We start from the raw sequence: 19,939 nt of genomic DNA on the forward strand, positions 1-19,939 counted from the left end.
GACTCATGCACCTTTTTGGAAATCATCAAACACATTTTTGTTGTTAACACTTTGGCTGCCATGGGTTAAATTCATTATCAACCGTAGGTTGCCGGCTCTATTTGTCTATAGAGAAAGTCCCCTTCTTTGCAGGGCTATAACTTTTTAAATTCTATTGCTACATTGCCATTATTAGGGCCCATTCAAAGTCCTATATGTATTGTTCATTGTGTAGCAACGTTAAACTTTTTCATTCACATATTCATAGTAAAGTATGGTCTAATGTATAAGTATGTTTTCATCTCTTTGTGCAGCTTTCTCCAGAACGTGATCTATAGCCCCAAATACATTATATTGATGATGCAATACAGTTTTATGGCAATCAGCGCGATATAAAAAATTCCAACTAGAAGTACTTCTAGAAGTTACTACACGTCATCTGATGTTGACCGGATGGGCTAGGGGGCGTTTATAATTCCGTGGGCAGCGTTATACCAATCATCTAATGTGGGTCAAATGTTGATAATAGCAGTTAGTATCGAAGACGGTAATTGTACACGCTAAAACTCACCCCAGTCTCCGCGCGCCGTTGGGCGATCATCGTAGAGTAGAAATTTTACCATTATGGGATGTCGATTTACCCGGTCCATCTCCAGCTTGTATAATGGTATATACGTCCAAATCATGTTGTTTATCGAGCTATTGGCAATCGATCGCTATGTAGTGTGTCGAGATCGAGTCCCGGGACCTCTAGCGAGTGCCCGGAAGTAATACGGCCGACCAGCACAACCTCTACGGCACTTCCTGTTAAGCGATTGCGCCGATCGGCCACCAGATGGCGCTCCTGAACCGCCAGAGAGCTCAGTGGGTTCTCCTGGTGGATCTCAGGCCAGCGGAGGGGAAATATGAATCCGATCCCAGATTTTTGAAATATTGATATTAAAGACGCTGTAAAGCGTCTTCGGCAACTTGAGCATGGCCGGGAATGACGTGTTTAGGTGTTTTCCGGCAGCCAAAGTGTTAATATGATTTATATTACTTGTAGTTCATACAAGACATTATCGTCCTCTCTAAGCCAATCTGCACTTTAACATTGGCCTGGGTTGTTTTTATTTCTTTATTTCAGTGATTCTTGAACATTTGTATTTCACAGGAGATAAACTGTATTCAAATATCAAAGAAAGCTATTAAAAAAGTATTTGAATCTAAATATACCTTTGTGTTGATTCTACATTAATTCCATGATTTTACTCAAGTAAATATTTGTTACAAGCTTCGGTTTTAGGTAGAAAAATGCGATTTTTAATCTAGATTAACTACAGAAAATTGAGAGATTAACTAGTTAATTTTTTTTAATCTATTGACAGCACTAGATAATATACATTATAAATGCTGTTGTGACATGGTTATGATGTTTATACTTGAATACGTTTGATAAAAAAAACGATACTTTTGTCAAACAGTCTGGAGAGATTGATTTATAATGCGATGTCATTTGCGGTGGACTGCACGGGTGGAAGAGGTTATGTCTCGTTTTCTTTTTTTATTCTTGAAAAGTGCAACACATTTTCTTTTCTTATGCTCCGACAACATATTTGGGCTAAATATGCCTTGTTTTATAAATGTGTATACAGAAACAATTCCGTTGCTTTTTTCTTTTTTTTTGCTTTATTCAGATTCAGCCCGGCAGAGAGGAAGAATGGGAGAAGATATGGGGGAGGACATGCAGCAAAGGTCTCCGGGTCCGGGAGTTGAACCCGTGTTACACTGCAGTGCAGTTACGTGGTGCTCCACCCTGGCGCCCCATAAGTGCTGTAATAAAATGTTCTAATAAATATGCATGATCAAGTTCAACGTGTGCTTTTATTTTGATATTCCTTATTTCCACGTTGAAATTATGCGATACATAAGTGTGGGGTCGCCAAAAAAATCCTAAATAAAATGGGGTCGTAGTATAAAAGTTTGAGAACCCCTGATCTATTCTATTCACATATGCTTACTACATGTATTTATTGCCATGTCCGCCCACCACAAACACGCAAACTGTCTAACGCCTGTCCCAGTCTCTGTGAGTGGATGTCTCGTGGTGATGACCAAGGTGGAGGATGTCCCATGGTGATAGCCAAGATGATGCGATCCTATCTACGTCACCCACATACTTCAAATGTATCCGAACAGGAATACATACTCATGTGCAAACGGAATATGACTGATATTTTGAGCTCCGAGCCTTGACATTTAGCCTTTATCCCATTTTCATACTAGCCCTCGTTTCCCTATGCTTTAAAAAAAATTCTTATGTACCCCAGTTGCTATTCCATACGTGTTTTATTGTGTTTTTATAGTGTGTATCATTCACTCAAAGCAGGTGTTAGGCTTGGGCGGTATGACGGTATTTAAAAATCCCAACGGTATGATTTTCAATACAGTCAAAAATACAGATACAATTCTTTCTAGATGGGATCGTCGCAGCGAGCGTGACGTCACAGACTGTGCGTTTATTAACACTTTGGATGCCAGCCACGCATTTTGTCGTTAGTTCATGTCGACCGTTGAGTGCCCGCCAACGCTATATAGCGTTTGTCGTATTTTTTTTATTGCCGATTTGAATTCATATTTCATCAATCGAGCCTCAGGTTAGTGTTGCAGACTCTCTCTGAGCTCAATTGGGAAGATACCGCCCCCTATCGTCTCTCCCTGTGTAACTGCACCCCATTACTTTTCTGTCAAGGCCAACTGAAGAATCCATTGTGATCGCCGGCCCGGAAAACGCGTGGATTATGTATTTACAGTACCCAACACTGTAATCAATAAGCGTGATCGATATTTGGAATGGCGATCAGGAATTGGAATAATCTTTTTGGATAACATCTGATCTGAGGTAAGGAATTTATTTTACCAGTCTTAGGATAATCAGAGCTATTTTCACCTATATATCAGCGTTTGCCCTATGCGTGTGTGTGTGTGTGTGGCTGTGATCGCTGATGAGGAAATGAGAATAGATTTTTCAGATCGCCTCTATAGCGTGCATAAGTACACATATACTATCGATAATCTAGCGTTTATTTGAAAACGATTCATAAATAGGCCGAAAAATGACAACGTGTTTGTGTATGCCAGAATATTCCAGTAAATGCCTTTTATCACGGAATCTATATATTTTCCTTGAAAACGAGGGCTTTTCAAAATGCTATAAAACGGAAATGAAGCGATTAAAAAACAATCCGTTTCGACAACGTTGACTGCAAACAAGTCATTGATAAACGACGGGCAGATTAGACACATAGCCATAATTTAAGACAAGAGATTATGCGTTCACAACGCTATCATTGAAGTGGGTGGTGGCATTTAACCATGCTTTACTATGTTAACACTTTTCCCGCCAATCACGTCGTACGACGGGTTTCAAGTTCATGCGAATTCTGCCAATAACGGCGTACGACGTGTTTCAAGTTCATATTTCATATTTTCGTCATGGTATTCATATTTCACTCACGGAGCCTTGTCATATGCTGCAGGAGCCATCACAACTCTGCAATACTGCCACCTGGTGGCTGATCGGCGAGTTGCAACCGGAAGTGGATCTCTTGTGATCCCGGTGCGTCTGCCTATTCTGTCCGGCCACTCGTTTATCGTCGCGGGACTCAATACACACACCGTGGATATGGATCCGTTGCCATAACTCAATAATCCACATGATTTGGGTGTATATTAGCATTATACAAACCGGTACTGGATCCACATCATTATAACCGTGATGTTTGCTCCACTCTCATCGCCCAACGGTACGAGGAGACTGACGTGAGTTTCAGCGTTTTTCTTTATCATTTTCGATACAAACTGCTCTGATCTATATCACCCATATATAGGGTAACTACCGCCCTGTTTCTATCCTTACATCCATCTCGAAAGTCATGGAAAAAATAGTATACGAACAGATCGAAAAGTACCTCGCGGAAAAAAATCTAATCTACGAATTCCAATCTGGCTTCAGAACATCCCACTTCACTGACACATGCCTTCTCTACTTGAACGACCACATCAAACAAGAGGTGGACGCGGGCAAATACTGCGGCATGGTCATGCTGGACCTACAAAAGGCCTTCGACACTGTCAATCACACCATTCTGATTGACAAGCTAAAAGCAATTGGTTTTGATAGTTTATCAGTGAGCTGGATACAATCCTACCTGGAGGGGAGGGAACAGATGGTGGAAGTAAACGGTACACTATCCCCCCCCCTCACAGTGAGCTGTGGTGTTCCACAAGGAAGCATACTAGGACCGCTACTATTCCTAATTTATGCAAATGACATGTCGTCAGCTTGTGACTGCAACTTGTTCCTGTTTGCGGACGACTCAGCCCTGCTGGTCTCTGACAAGAACAAGTTACAGGTTGAAAAAGCCCTCAGCTCGGAACTAGGCAAAATCTGCATATGGCTCGCCGACAACAAACTATCATTACACATGGGCAAAACAGAGTCCATTCTCTTCGGTTCAAATAACAAACTCAGCAAGACCGACGGCTTCTCGGTTACAGTGGGTGACAATATTATCACAAGGAAAGATGAAATTACCTACCTGGGTTCCATCCTAGAGGCTAATCTTTCCTGTGACAAAATGGCATCCAATGTAATAAAAAAAGTCAACCAACGAACGCGATTCTTGTACCGGATCTCCTCTCTGGTAAACAAGAATACCCTGAAGACTCTAGCAGGAGCACTCATTCAAGGGTACTACGACTATGCTTGCACCTCATGGTACCAAAGCACCTCAAAGGCACTAAAAAACAAATTACAAACATCTCAAAACAAGCTAGTCAGACTACTACTTGACCTGACTCCTAGAACCCACCTCACCCCTGCCCACTTTGACAACCTAGGATGGCTTAGAGTAGACGACAGAGTACAGCAACTTGCAATGGGCCTGGTCTACAAGATACACTACGCGACCAAGGTACCCATGTACATGTCAAAATACTTCCCAAAGGTCAGTGAATACCACGATCACAACACCAGAGGGAGCTCCACAAATCATGTAAAACCCAGATTCGGATCAAACAAGGGACTAAACACGTTTCGCAATTATGCCACATCAATGTGGAACGCCCTGCCTAAAGCTGTAAAGGAATGTGAATCACTACCCACCTTCAAAAACACTCTCAAAAAACACCTACGTGAGACTGCAATTCGAAACTGGCCCCTACAAATGTCCTAACCTAGTTGTACAGTAAATGACCAAGTAAGGCTTTGTCAATTTTCAAATGTACAGTGTAAAATGTGTGTGTGTCCCCTTCCCAACCCCCCCCCCCCCCCACCTCCAATGTACAGCCCTCACCCAACCCACCCAACCCCACCCCACCCAACCAACCTCCTCCAATGTACAGTTTCTATGCCAAATGTATATACACTCCTTTTCTGGACACTTTTGTATCACAAACAGTACTGTATTTGCAAATCTGATATGTCATAAATGTATAGATGTAGCAGTACTGTCTATCTGTATGTCATGTATGTCATATATGTTATGATGAATTGAAAATGGGGGACCCTGATGTAAACAAGTCGAAAGTCTTTCTCTGGTCTGCATCCCCTTAACAATTGTATGTATTGAGCTGTACTGTACTGTACCCATTCTGCAATCTGTTAATAAACTTTTCAATCAATCAATCAATCAATACTACATAAATCATTTAACGTCGGTCACGGAATTAAAAAACGATGCATTTATGTCTATATCTCACGTTCTAGGAAATACTGCAGAAAACGATAAAAACATATTTATACTCTAAACGTTCCTACATCCTGAACGATAGCTAATCGATATTGAATGGGCCATAGTAATGTCAATTTAGCAATACAATTAAAAAAGTTATAGCCCTGCAAAGAAGGTGAACATCTCCATAGACTTACAGTACTGGCAGAGAATGGTTTAGGATGATCAAAGTGGTGGCAGAGAATGCGTTAATGGCCGGCACTGAAAGTGTTAAGGTCGAATGGACCATGAGTCCACTTCCAGACACCGGATGATTGTGGATTCGGGTATCGGAGCCTTTTTTCTAACGTTTTGAGAGTACGGATTTGTGCGTGAAAGTGGACTCCGGAACACGTTGTTTGGGTAAGTTATGTTATGGTTAAGCGTATGGAAGATGAACGTATGAGGGTCCGGATATCTTTTCTTAGAACGTGGGACGTTCGTATGGATAATTGTCAGAGTTATGAATGCCGGGAGTGTATGGTTGGTAAACCTTCTTCTTTCGTGTAACATCAGAGGTCCAGCTGGGTTTTGATCATCAGTCAATCAATGCAGATAAAATTTTGTGCGTCTGTATGTGTACTGTCGTGAGTTTGTGAGTCACGTTGGTCTCATTTCAGCCTCCGTTATTTGTTCCGCATGTCGTTTCATATCTGTGTCTCGTGTATGGGTCGCTAAGGAATTTAGGTTCGAGGTTGAAGAAAGTTCCGTTCAGTAATATAATGATAATAGGCATAATAATGCAAGGAAACCGTTTCAAAGTGCAATAAACTTTTATTTAACATTGGAAGACCTTTTAAATATCCTAAATAAATAAAACAACCGAAAACAATAAAATAGACTCTCAGCCTCTGTTAACAAAAATGCACTAATAAAAAACAAAAAACAATATATAAAATGACTGTCTGTTGGCAAAAATTGCACTTGAATAAAAAACACAACCAAAAACAATAAATAAAATGGACTCTCAGCCTCTTAACAAAAATGAGGTAGCGTCACGAGTCACCAATGCAATGAACTCAGAGAAGGAGCGCACACGGCACGAGCCAAGGGTTAGTTCTGGTGAGTTAAATAGCCTATAGCCATTAAAATTTTTATATGAAATGCTTCAGTTTAATTAAATATATATTTTTACATTAATAATAATAATACTATTTACATTTATATATTTATAAATGTAATTATAATTATAATGTAATTATAAATGTATAAATGTAAATATTATTGGGGCGGCTAAGTGGTGCAGTGGGCAAGGCGCTCGCCACTAACGCAGGAGACGCTGGGTTCGAGCCCAGCTCTCGGCGTTGCTACCAGCTTGGCTGGTCGCTCATACTAACACAATTGGCAGTGTTAGGGGTGGGAAAGCTGGTGGGTGGGGATTAGACGTTGTGGACAGCGACTCCTACAGGTCGGTTGGTGCGCCTGTACAGCAGAATCGGGAAGTATCAGGGGCAGCGTGAGCCTCCCACGCGTTACTCCTCGCCACTGAGAGATTGCGCTGAAAAGATGCGACAGCTGCCTCCTCGTGTACTGGAGGGGACATGTGATGCAAGGCTTGGTCCTCACTGCAGCCGACCAGTGGGAGGCATAGTCTAGCAACGTTTGAGACAGGGGAGGGGAGAATTGGCGAGGCGAAATTGGGATGGGAGAAAAATAAGGAGAAAAAGTGGATTAAATTTTATTTTTTAATATTATTATTAACGTAAAAATATATTTTTTATTAAACCGAAGCATTTCATATAAAAATATATACCGTATAGGGCAAATATAACTGAGAGGGCATATATCTCCTCATCTTGCACCATGACCTTTTTACACATATAGACTGAGGCCATGTCCACACTAAAATGATTGTGGTCGTTTTAGGCAAAGTATTTGATCGTTTGCATCGTTCTGCCACACGGAACTGCGTTCTGGCAGCCTGAAGACGGTACTTTTTGATACTAGCTCCCAGAGTGCGCAATTCTGAAGACGCCTGAAGATGCCTCCCCCATTGCGTCACCATCTTTACAAACTATGCGCGTGTTCTCCTGAACCGATGACACGTTGGCCCACCTCTCCCTTACCCCGCATGCGCAAACTCTCAGCCAACATCACAACAACAATGGCGTCGTACAGAGTAGTTGCGTTCGTGGTGCAGAAGCTATTGAGCCTGATCGGGCTATTGCGGCAAACTGTTCCATAGCATACCCCTTCAGTTGATCATGACAAATCCTCTCTTACCTTGACGATTAAAAAGCCTCCATAATTTAGTAAATAGTATCCCCATGGCATGGTGTTGAGCTGTAGCCAGCAAGCTATGCCATCAATATTAGCCAAATAATTAGCGTCACATAGCTGGCATTTTTCTGAAAACCCATAACATATGCCTTCAGTTGATCATGACAAATCCTCTCTTACCTTGACGATTAAAAAGCCTCCATAATTTAGTAAATAAAGCTGTATCCAGCCAGCTAGCATTGATGCTATTCAAAATGCTATTGAATCCACATTAGCTAAATAGCTAACCAACTAAATACAATACAGTGGTATCCTGAGGTAACTTTAAATATAGGGATGCCCCGATCGATCGGCCACCGATCGTTATCGGCCGATAATCAGTATAAATATGCGATCGGTGATAATGCTTTATTTTCGCCGATCGTCAAAACCGATCTCATTCGCTCGTCTCGCTGAGTTCTGTCTCAGACACCGGGAGCTGTGCGGCGTCTGCTCCTCCCTCCAGCCCCTCCCGCGCGCATGTAAACACGGGTCGTCTAGTGGGACGGAAGGACGGCGTCTCCCTTAGCTAACGTTAGCTACCGTTACAAAATGACCCAGTCAACCATTCACTTCCAGTCCAATACATGATGAGGCATTGTCTAACCGAACGGTATCTAGCCGGCCAGCTACCGATAGCTCCTGACATCAACAAACGTTCCAGCAAGTCTAGTAGAGACGTGTATGATACCTCAGCTAGCTCATGTTAGCTGACGCCAGCTCACTGTTCAAAACGAAATGTCCCACTGAACTAAATAGTTCACCGAGGCGCTGTATCAACGTTATATAGCCGACCAGTAGTAGCCACAGATAGCTCCTGATATCAATGTTTTATAACACTCATTCGATGCGTATTCGAGCTGAGGGCATGTTGTTGAATATGATCAATAGGGTCTAGCTGCAGCTCCGGAGAATCCTGGCCGTAGCTGCAGGCTACTCGAGTATAGGGTCCAGCTGCAGCTCCGGAGAATCCTGGCCGTAGCTGGAGGCTACTAGAGTACACACAGACAGTGGAGCTTGTTGCGTGGTGGCGATGTCTCGCAGATAATACAAGTACAAGTCTAATTATATAATATATATATTTTATAAAAAAAAAGATATAAAATCATTTTAAATTTTTTTTATCAAAAACTATCGGTATCGGCCGATATGGCTCACGACGATCGGTGATCGGTATCGGTGGCAAAAAACGTGATCGGGGCATCCTAGTTAAATACAACGTTTGCAAGTCGAAATGACTGGACACACACAGGGACAAGTTAAACATCAATCAATTAATTTATTCCAACAGGTAGTTTCAGCTGCATGTGAGCCGCGGTCTTTCTGTCCTCTCCGTTGGAAACTAATGACGTTACGTTAGTTCGAAAAGCACAGAACCGGCCGACACAAGTTAAGCTGCTAGCAACAGACACTAACACTTCCGGTCGGGGGTTTTCAAAATAAAACAGGAAAGACATTTATTTTGTAAATTTGTGGCATGCACTTATTATCTTGAGACGTTTTCGTTTTTACGGAAACCTAAAAACTAAACGAAAACTAAACGGATCAAAATCGTTTTAGTCTGGACAAGGCCTGAGGCATCAGGGCAAGTATACTTACCCAGATGCTTGATCTACTGTAATTGTTCCTGCCACACATCAGATTGAAAACAAAGCACAAGCCGCCACACACTAACAAAATAAATAGTTACTGTATAAATTTTCATCTCAAAGAACGCATTTGAAATAAGTGGCATTGTCGCCGTTTTTAACTTAACTTTTACAGCGTATTTTTATTTTACGTCTATGGGCAATAATAATTATTAGAGGCTCCATTTTTTGTGGACGAAAAATACACCAGTATAAATGTTTCCAGACAAAACGCTACCTGCCACGACAAAATCCGTGCCTTGGTTATCCAGATACAGATTAATTATCGTCTCAGAATAACTAAGTGGCTGCATGCGTATTTTACGTATATTGGGCTAAAATTTTTAGCGGCTAAAATCGAGAATAAATGCAAAAATGGCTTTTCATTTAATTGGTTAGACCTCGTTATTATTTCATTATTGTTTTGTTTTTTAAATGAGTGGCCTTTATTCAATAAATTGCCGCAACGAATGTGCACTTTAGGATTTATTTGTATTTACTAACTTGCAGTGCAAAGCCTTTATAAATGTGTAATGGCCTCCGTTTGTTGTTATGCACATTTAGTTTCAAGTTTCACATTTGTTCTGTGTTCTTGCAAGTGTCAATAAACAGTGTTCAGTAGGGATGTCCGATATTATCGGCCTACCGATATCATCTGCCGATATCGGCATTAAAATGTGATATCGGAAAATATCGGTATCGGTTTTCAAATTCTACATTTCTAGAACCTTTATTTACCCAGGCAAGCAAGTAAGAACAAATTCTGATTTTATTTATTGTATGCATAATGTTGTGTTAATTCCACAACAAGAGATATGTAATGTTAATTACCTGAAATTATTCCATTTTTTGGGGGGGGAAACCCTGCATATATCGGTATCGGTTGATATCGGTATCGGAAATTAAGAGTTGGACAATATCGGTATCGGTAAAAAAGCCAATATCGAGCATCCCTAGTGTTCAGTATAGCCAGGGATTAAAGCAAAAAAATATCTCCTGACTGAATTTCAGGCCAAGTCATATTCTTATTTTAACCTCCACTGTATTTTTAATAGCGTTAGCGTTTTAAGGGAGCCTACTTGTTTCGGTTTCGTCGATAATCCAATGTACAGTTCCCCCCCCCGCCCCCCTACAATGTACAGTCCCCCCCCCCCCCCCCTCCACCCAACCTCCTCCAATGTACAGTTTCTTCGTCAAACTCTTTTTTAGACTCTTATTGTATCACAAACAATACTGTATTTGTAAATCTGGTATGTCATAAATGTATAGATGTAGCAGTATTGTCTATCTGTATGTCATGTATGTCATATATGTTATGATGAATTGAAAATGGGGGACCCTGATGTAAACAAGAGCAAAGTCTTTCTCTGGTCTGCATCCCCTTAACAATTGTGTGTATTGAGCTGTACTGTATTGTACCCATTCTGCAATCTGTTAATAACAATCAATCAATCGATATTTAACAGATTGCAGAATGGGTACAATATGGGGGGGGGGGCTGTACATTAGGGGGGGGGGGAGAATATACGGTGGGGAGGAGACAGTCTACAGATACACCTGTGTGATGTTGCTACGGAGTTAAGCTAATAAAGGATACTCGTCACAACCACAGCAGAGGACTCACGTATTTGTACTGTGAAGTAACACGACAATGACAAATGTGTTGTTTCCGGAACAAGTTAACAACTCACCACTGTCTACAGCCCCTGCATCATACTGTAGCCTAGCCAGTCTCTTGAAACACTGCCATCTTCAAACTTCCATTCCTCTCAACTTTTTGTTGGGTGGTGTCGCTCATCCTTTTTGTCTGAGAACACCGCGTGGGTTCTTTTTAGTGGCTGGCTTACTCCTTCCATTAACGTTATTATGCTAACGTTAGCTAATCGGTATAGCAGTCATGCGTAACGTTAGTGCAAGCAGGTGGTGGATGTGACGTCGGTAAACAAAGAGAGAATTGACGCGTGAGGGCTTCAAAAAAGGCGACTGTCGTAAGACTCGTGTTTTCTGACATGCGTTTCTACTATTAAGTATTATTACATTTTCATACAACAGGCTGACGGACTCCGGTAGAGCCGTCGCGCCTCCGCTAACCCTTCAATAAGCTTTGTGGTGCGGGCATAAATGTGTCCATGAATCCATTTATTTAGATCCAACAGTCTGAATGTATCTTGCGATTATTATAAATTTCTCGCGAGTCGCTGCATGCGTCCTGGCATTATTGCTCGCCATGACTCTGCTTGGCGCAGGAGGAAAAAATGCCCTTTTTCATGATATTCAACGCCTCCGATTGGCTCAATTTAGTTTCAATCTGTATGCATCTACAAATCATATTATACCAGGTAGCCAATTGACGGGAAATCCGTCGGACTCCGAATCAAATTGACGGAACTCCGAATCAAATTGACGGAATTCCGTCTCAAGACGGAACGCTTTAATGCCCGAGTATAGCCTATTGTCTGTGTTTCACTTTCAATAACGAATGCGTGCTTGCCGAATCCCAAACAATATTCCTGCTGCAAAGTCGTCCTCTAAAGATAGACATTTAGACTAGATGCTATAGGCCAGTAGTCGGGAACCTATGGCTCGCGAGCAATATATGGCTCTTCTGGTGACGGCATATGGCTCCCAGACAATTTTGAGAGAAAAAAAATGTATATACTTGTGATATTTCTTAATAATACTGTGTAATTTAAAAGTAAACAGAAATTAGTTTTGAAGATACATTTCACGGGTCGGGTCGGGAACCAATGGCTTGCGAGCATGTCCGGGTCATTGTAAAGGTGAAGAAATCAATTTGATCAGATAGCCAACAAGTTTATCCGCTTCAACCCTTGTAACGGAAAAGATGGCGAAAAGAAGACTATGATTACCGTGCATTCCAGGCTGCGTGGACAGAGGAATTTGCATTTGTGGAGAGAGCAGGATCTGCGGTATGTCTAATATGCAATGATAAAATTGCATCGATGAAACGGTCAAATATAAAGCGGCACTTCGATACGCACCATGCTTCATTTGCATCGAAATATCCAGCGGGGGACAGCAGGAAAAGGGCATGCGAGGAGCTACAGCCGAGAGTGCAGACGAGTCAGCAGCAACTACGTGTGTGGACCAAGCAAGGTGACAGGAATTCTGCTAGCTTTGCGGGGGCTTTGACAATAGTAAGGAATGGAAAGCCATTCACAGATGGAGAGTATGCCAAAACATTCATGCTTGATGTGGCCAATGATGTGGTTTGATGACTTCCCAAATAAAGACAAGATAATCAAACGAATAAAAGACATGCCCTTGTCAGCAAGAACTGTGCACGATCGTAGCATCATGATGGCAAATCAAGTCAAGGAAACACAAATTAAGGACATAAACGCCGGGACATACTTTTCTCTCGCATTAGATGAGTCAACAGACGTTAGCCATCTATCTCAGTGCAGTATAATTGCCAGGTATGCTGCAGGTGACACACTGCGTGAGGAAAGCTTGGCTGTTTTGCCAATGAAAGGGACAACAAGAGGAGAGAATTTATTCACGTCTTTCATGGAATTTGCTAAAGAAAAAAAACTACTGATGGATAAACTTATTTCTGTCTGTACTGATGGTGCACCCTTTATGTTGGGGAAGAACAAAGGATTTGTAGCACTTCTCCGTGAACATGAAAAGAGAGCCATCCTAAGTTTTCATTTCATCCTGCACCAAGAGGCGTTTTGCGCTCAGACGTGTGGCCAGGAGCTTGGTGAGGTGATCGCTGGTCATTCGAGTGGTCAACTTTATTGTTGCCAGTTTATAGCTCTGTTAGAAGAAGTTGGGAATCATTATCCCGGTCTGCTTTTACACAGCAACGTGCGTTGGTTGTCAAGGGGGAAGGTGCTCAGCCGTTTTGCAGCTTGCCTGAGTGAAATCCAGACTTTTCTTGAAATGAAAGGCGTCAAGCATCCTGAGCTAGACAACACTGACTGGCTCCTGCAGTTTCACTATCTCGTGGACATAACTGGCCATCTGAACCAGCTCAATGTGAAAATGCAAGGTATTGGACATACCATCTCATCCCTTCAACAAGCAGTGTTTGCATTTGAAAGCAAGCTGGAAGTCTTTCTCAGGGACATTGAAACAGGTCGTCTTCTGCACTTTGAAAGACTGCAACAATTTAGAGATGCATGCTTAGCAAGTGACTCCACTCAACATTAGGGGTGGGACGATACATCGATCCAGATCGATATATTATCAATAATCAAATAGGATCGATGCAACGTAAAAAGATCGATTCATATTGCGATACTAATTTAAAAAATCCGGCGACGTCATATCCGCCCCGCGGCCAGTGTTGTGAAACTCCGTTTAGCTCTGTACAGCAGAGCGAGAGCAGGGCTTCAGTCATCTATTTTGAGACCTGATATAAGTCTGTGCAGTTTTTTCCCCGCAACGGGTCAAATGCATCTAACATGCTTTGCATCGTCGCCATTCTTTTATGCCCACGTCGCGTGGGCAGACCTAAATTAACGTTACATTAGCTGCTTAAGCTAACTAAGCTAAGAGAGAGAAACGGAGAGAGGAGAGGGGACATTCTGTCTGTGTGTGTGTGTGTGTGTGTGAGTATTATTATATTGATATTATTTACTGAGGATGGACAGATAATGTTGATATTTAAACATGATCATCATGCAACATAAAACAATTGTAGGAACGGTTTGGGAGAGGAAGGGGTTTTAGCTTGCGTGTTGTGAGTTCCAAAACATTTTACTTAAAGTTTAAAGCTCAATATATAAAAACGTGGCACTTTACAGAGAACAGGAGGTCTATTTGTATTAAAAACAATAGATTGTTTTTCATTTAAATGTCTGGAAGAGCTCAAAAATAAAAACGTCAATTGATATTTCCGTAGCCTTTTTTTAGTTGATCTAAATGTGACTGATTGTGTTAAATGGGCACATAATATCGTCTCATATCGATCGCAGGCACCTGAATCGAATCGAATCATATCGTGGCAGACTTTGTGATATCGGCAAATATCGTATCGTTGTCCAAAGAATCGATATCGTATCGTGATGAAACTCGTGATTCCCACCCCTACTCAACATCTCGATCTCCAGCAGCTAGCTGGCTTTACGTCCAATCTCCTGCAGTCATTCAAACGTCCTGCAGTCATTCAACGTTTGAGAATTTCGTGCGCGCACTGGTCTTTTCAAGTTCATCACTCATCCACATGAGTGTGTGCAGTGGACAAAATCTACCTGACATGCATCCCCAGGGTCTCTATCGGAGACTTTGAGCTGGAAGTTGCTGACCTGAAGGCATCAGACATGTGGATGAGTAAGTTCAAGTCACTTAATGGAGAGTTGGAAAGTCTTGCGCGACAGCGAGCAGAGCTGGCGAGGGAACACAAGTGGACAGAAATGAAAAATCTTCAACCTGAAGACCAGCTGATTCTTAAAACTTGGAACGAGCTTCCTGTGACATACCACACAATACAGCGTGTAAGCAGGGAGCGAAATTAACTTTTTGACTCACCGGCCAGTGGCGGGTAGATGGGAAGAATCTACCCGCCAAGCATATTTCTTACCTGCCATTTTTTTTTATTAAAAAAAAATTATTATTTTATATAAATTTTTTTTTAAATAAAATATATATATTATATAATCATACTTGTGATTGTGTTATCTGCGAGACATCGCCACCTCGCTGTCTGCAAACAGCTCCACTGTCTGTGTGTATACTCGAGTGGCCTCCAGCTCCAGCAATGATTCTCCGGCGCTGCAGCTGGACCCTAAACGCTACATTCAGCATGCAAAAGGATTCTCCTGAGCTACAGCTGGACCCTATCAGCAGCCCTCACTCATGCAATGTAAGCCAGGGACTCGAATACGCATGTTGTTGTTGTAGGACATTGATGCCAGGAGCTATCTGTAGCTACTGCTGGATGGCGTTGGGACAACGCCTCAGTGAACTATTTAGTTTACTGCGACATTTCGTAGTGACTAGTGAGCTACCTAGCCAACGGAGGTATTATGCACTGGACTATTGCTGGAGGATTTGTTGATGTCTGGAGCTATCAGTAGCTAGCCGGCTGGATAACGTTACACAATGCCTCATGTATTAAATAAGTGAATAGTTGACTGGGTCATTTTGTAATGGTAGCTAACGTTATCTCACGAAGGTCCCACAGACCCACACTGACTAGACTAACGTCACGGTGACTCGGAGGCAATAGCCTCTGTTTACATGCAGGCATACAGAAACAGGTGGGGAGGGGGTAGGAGCAGCAGCAGCAGCAGTGCGCGGTGCGCTGCATGTCTGTGCTGAGACAGCGAGTGAGAACTCCGCTAAAGAATTGGATCATGATTTTCGGTTTTCACATGACTATTTGATTGCCCGCCACACGGCGGTCAGACCTCTCAGTGGGAGGCGCCAAACGTAAAAACTGAGCGCAAATGGCAGGTGGCGCTCTCTAGTTTCGGTCCCTGCGTGTAAGTATTGCCGTATTGGCCATGTTTGGCTCTACATATGCATGTGAGCAGTCATTCTCGCATATGAGGAACATTAAGACCAACCTACACTCACGTTTAACTGATGGAAGCCTCAACGCCTGCATGAAGCTCAACCTCACCAAACTACAAGGCCATCAGCAAAACCATGCAGCACCAGAAGTCACATTAAAAGTAAGACATATTTAATTTATTATACGTTAAAAATACTATATGGCTCTCAATGAAATATATTTAGAAATATTTGGCTTTTATGGCTCTCCCAGTCAAAAAGGTTCCTGACCCCTGCTATAGGCTATACAGAATAGACTACTACAGAAATAAATGCATTCGAACTTAAAAAATTTTGCGGTTACCGCGGGACACCTGGTCACCCTGACTGTGGCTCGCATTTGTTTACTGTGGCTCGCGGATACGCATGGTGCTCACAGGAGCTCTCGTGCTGTACTAGTCTGTAGTATGGGCCGCGGAACGCATTTCGAATGGGGTAGGGCCAAGTTCACTGAAATTGAATATATATTGAAAATACCCTAGAATTGTCTGTATTCATCCTATATTTTTCCTGACGGTACAACCTGCTGTATAAAAGCAATAATACACGAGGGATGTCGTGAATATTGCCACGCTGTGACTCGAGCTTATGCACCAACCTCTGTAGTAACGCCAGCGGCCCCGCCTCCCCACACGGAGACTAGAATAACTGACAAGAGGTTCTGGTTCCCGCCTCATTAAAACAAACACGCAAATAGAAATTAATCACGCCCGTCAAAATCATCGCATTCATTATCGCGCGATCAATTTATTTATTGCTTATCGCGACAGGTCTAGGTATCGGAGCATTTTTCGAATGTTTTGAGAGTACGGATTCGTGCGTGAATGTGGACTCGGGAACACGTTGTTTTGGTAAGTAAGTTATGTTATGGACGGTTAAGCGTATGGAAGATGAACGTATGAGGATCCGGATATCTTTTCTTAGAGCGGGGTGGCGCACCACGTGGCTGCACTGCAGTGCAACGCGGACGTCCCGGGTTAGACTCCCGGACCCGGAGACCTTTGCCGCATTTCTTCCCCCCATGTCTTCTCCCATCCTTCCTCTCTGACGGCCTATCGGAATAAAGCAATAAAATATATAATATTTTTCCTTTTTTTAGTTATTTAAAGTTTTAAGCTCAATATATCAAAACGTGGCACTTTACAGAACGGAGGTCTATTTGTATTAAAAACAATAGATTGTTTTTCATTTAAATATCTGGAAGAGCAATAAAATATTTTCGTTCAAACCCGCCATACGGCGCAAGGGGAGAAATGTTAAAATCGACACAAATGGCATTTTTGAGTGATCTGCAATGTGCTCTATCCATTTCCTTATTTGCAAAACATAATACGACTTGTAAATGGGCTTAATTCTTGCTAGATTGTATGGCTGTACTTCTCCACAGTCCTTTCAGAGAACTACAATTTTCGAAGGGACAGACACTCGCCCAGCTTACATCACGTACACGCACAACCAGAGCGGGTGTGTGCGCTTTGAAAAGGTATCGGACATGGATCACTTCCCCCGTAGCGTAGCACTGGACAGATACTAATAAAAACAACACCTTGGCTTGGCGTTCATAATATGTATGAATGATCTCTCGCAATAATATTCACAGGACTCGACTTTTTGCCGAGTCGTTGCGAGAGTTGGACGTTTTATTTATTTTATCACTTGTAGGCTACCCTAGTGCAGGCTCATGACAGCAACATTAGTGACTTGGTCATAAGAGGAAGCGCTGCCATGTCTCTGGCAGCAAGGAGTAGGCAAGAGAAGCCTATGTTCTGAAGAATCGTTCATGTTCTGAAATGTTATTGCTAAAGATTGAGAAGTTGTACATTTTTTTTAATGCTTGAAACCCTTTTTTGTGGAATATTTTATGCTGCCCAGCTTCACCCAGACTCTACCTCCAGCGGCCCGGCCCCCAGGTAAATTGAGTTTGAGACCCCTGGTTTACAGGGTTAGCTTAGCTTACCGGTAGTTAGCGTTAGCAGTGACATGGGCATAAAGGAATGGCGAGGATACCATGCTTGTTCAGTATTGTCAATCACTTAAAAATATGCAACACAATTGTTTTGTGTACAAAATCGTACTAGTTCAACCACTTTAACGTTATAAATAATAACGATATTATGACATCATAATGCTGACAAACACTCACGCGTCTTCCTCACGTAGACCCATAGACCACCGCAACACTTCCGGTATTCTGAAATCATGGGAGAGCGGGGGGAGAAAATGAATGAATGTGGATGAGAGCCTCAACATTAAGTGGTTGTAGCTACGGCTGTGGGGGTGCTGGAGACATGATCCAATAGACTTTTATACGCCTGGTGGAAGAGTTCATATTGAGTGACCTCAGGAAAGCATCCATGGGTAGGGCCACCGTAAGGGCAGTGTCGGATGGAGGGGCCAGTTGAGTAGGGGCAATGTTGTGCCCGATTGTTTCGATCTTGGTTTTGAAAAAGTCCATGAAACAGTTCCATTCAACAGTGGAGGGGATTGTGGCAGATGCGTCCCTGAGCTTGAGCATCTGGTTGATGGTAGAAAACAGAAGCTTTGGGTTTGAGTGGCCAGACTCAATAAGAGTTGAATAGTAGGAGGAGGCCCTAGCGGCTCTCAGGCCTTGTCCAGACTAAAACGATTTGATCTTTTTCGTTTCCATTTAAAAAAAGGTTTCCGTACAAACGAAAATGTCTCAAGATAATAAGTGCGTGCCACAAATTTACAAAATAAATGTCTTTCCTGTTTTAGACGTCGCTCTTTTATTTTGAAAACCCCAGACCGGAAGTGTTATAGTGTCTGTTGCTAGCAGCTTAACTTGTGTCGGCCGGTTCTGTGCTTTTCGAGCTAACGTAACATTAGTTTTCCAAAGGAGAGGAGAGAAAGACCGCGGCTCACATGCAGCTCAAACTACCTGTTGGAATCAATTTATTGATTGATGTTTAACTTGTCCCTGTGTGTCCAGTCATTTCGACAAGCAAACGTTGTCTGTATTTAACATTACCTCAGGATACCACTGTCTATTGTATTTAGTTAAGCTATTTAGCTAATGTTGATAGCATTGGATAGCATCAATGCTAGCTGGCTACAGCTCAACACCAGCCATGGAGATACTATTTACTAAATTATGGAGGCTTTTTAATCGTCAAGGTAAGAGAGGATTTGTCATGATCAACTGAAGGGGTATGCTATGGAACAACATGTGCTTGGCTACTACTTGGGTTTTCAGAAAAAGGCCAGCTATGCGACGCTATTATCGTGTATTGCATCACATACACACAGTTAGGGCGGTCTTAAATACTTCAAAGCTTCGTTCAATGGCACAAGCTTCGAACATTTAAAAAAAATCGAAGTTAAAAAAAAAAAAAAAAAATGTAACTTCGATTTTTTTTTTATGTTCGAAGCTTGTGCCATCGAAATAACGTTTATCCATTCAACTAGCTGCTGTACTGCTATGGTAGCTAGCCTAGCCGCAATGCTATGGTCGATCCCATTCACGTTAGCATGTAAGCTAACAACAAGAGCGTTAGGTTTAGTCTCTCGCTTTTTGAGAGACATAAACTCTCCGCTCTTGGTGGTACATTATGTTGATGACTCTGCACCCCCCCTTAACACTTTGATTGCCACTCACGAGTTTTCTCAGATTTATAATAGTTACGTTGAAAGCCACTCACGAGATTTCTCTGAATCTTTTTTTTTCTTTTTTTTTAGCGATCTGAAATCATATTGCATCACGCGAGCCTACCCTAGCCTACCCAAGAGCCGCCGGCGATCAGATGTGGAAAAAAGCGCCCCCTATCGTCTCCGAGA

At 42.2% G+C, this 19,939-nt stretch overlaps 1 protein-coding gene across 3 annotated transcripts in view; it reads right to left on the reverse strand.

Moving 5' to 3' along the window:
* LOC311238670 (piggyBac transposable element-derived protein 4-like) overlaps positions 1 to 19,939 on the reverse strand; it is a 66,591-nt gene that overhangs the window by 29,147 nt on the left and 17,505 nt on the right. Inside the window, exon 1 of one of the 3 annotated variants that reach the window (XM_084326817.1) lies at positions 18,288 to 18,329. The exons of the other annotated variants lie outside the window; for them this stretch is intronic. Within the exon in view, the coding sequence (XP_084182943.1) occupies positions 18,288 to 18,310 (23 nt within the window). The 5' untranslated portion in view covers positions 18,311 to 18,329. Of the gene's footprint in view, positions 1 to 18,287; positions 18,330 to 19,939 lie in introns of those variants that run through there. 3 annotated transcript variants of the gene reach the window in all.

The sequence above is a fragment of the Notolepis coatsorum genome (genome assembly GCF_963971535.1).
Source record: "Notolepis coatsorum genome assembly, chromosome: 13".
Lineage (NCBI taxonomy): Eukaryota > Metazoa > Chordata > Actinopteri > Aulopiformes > Paralepididae > Notolepis > Notolepis coatsorum.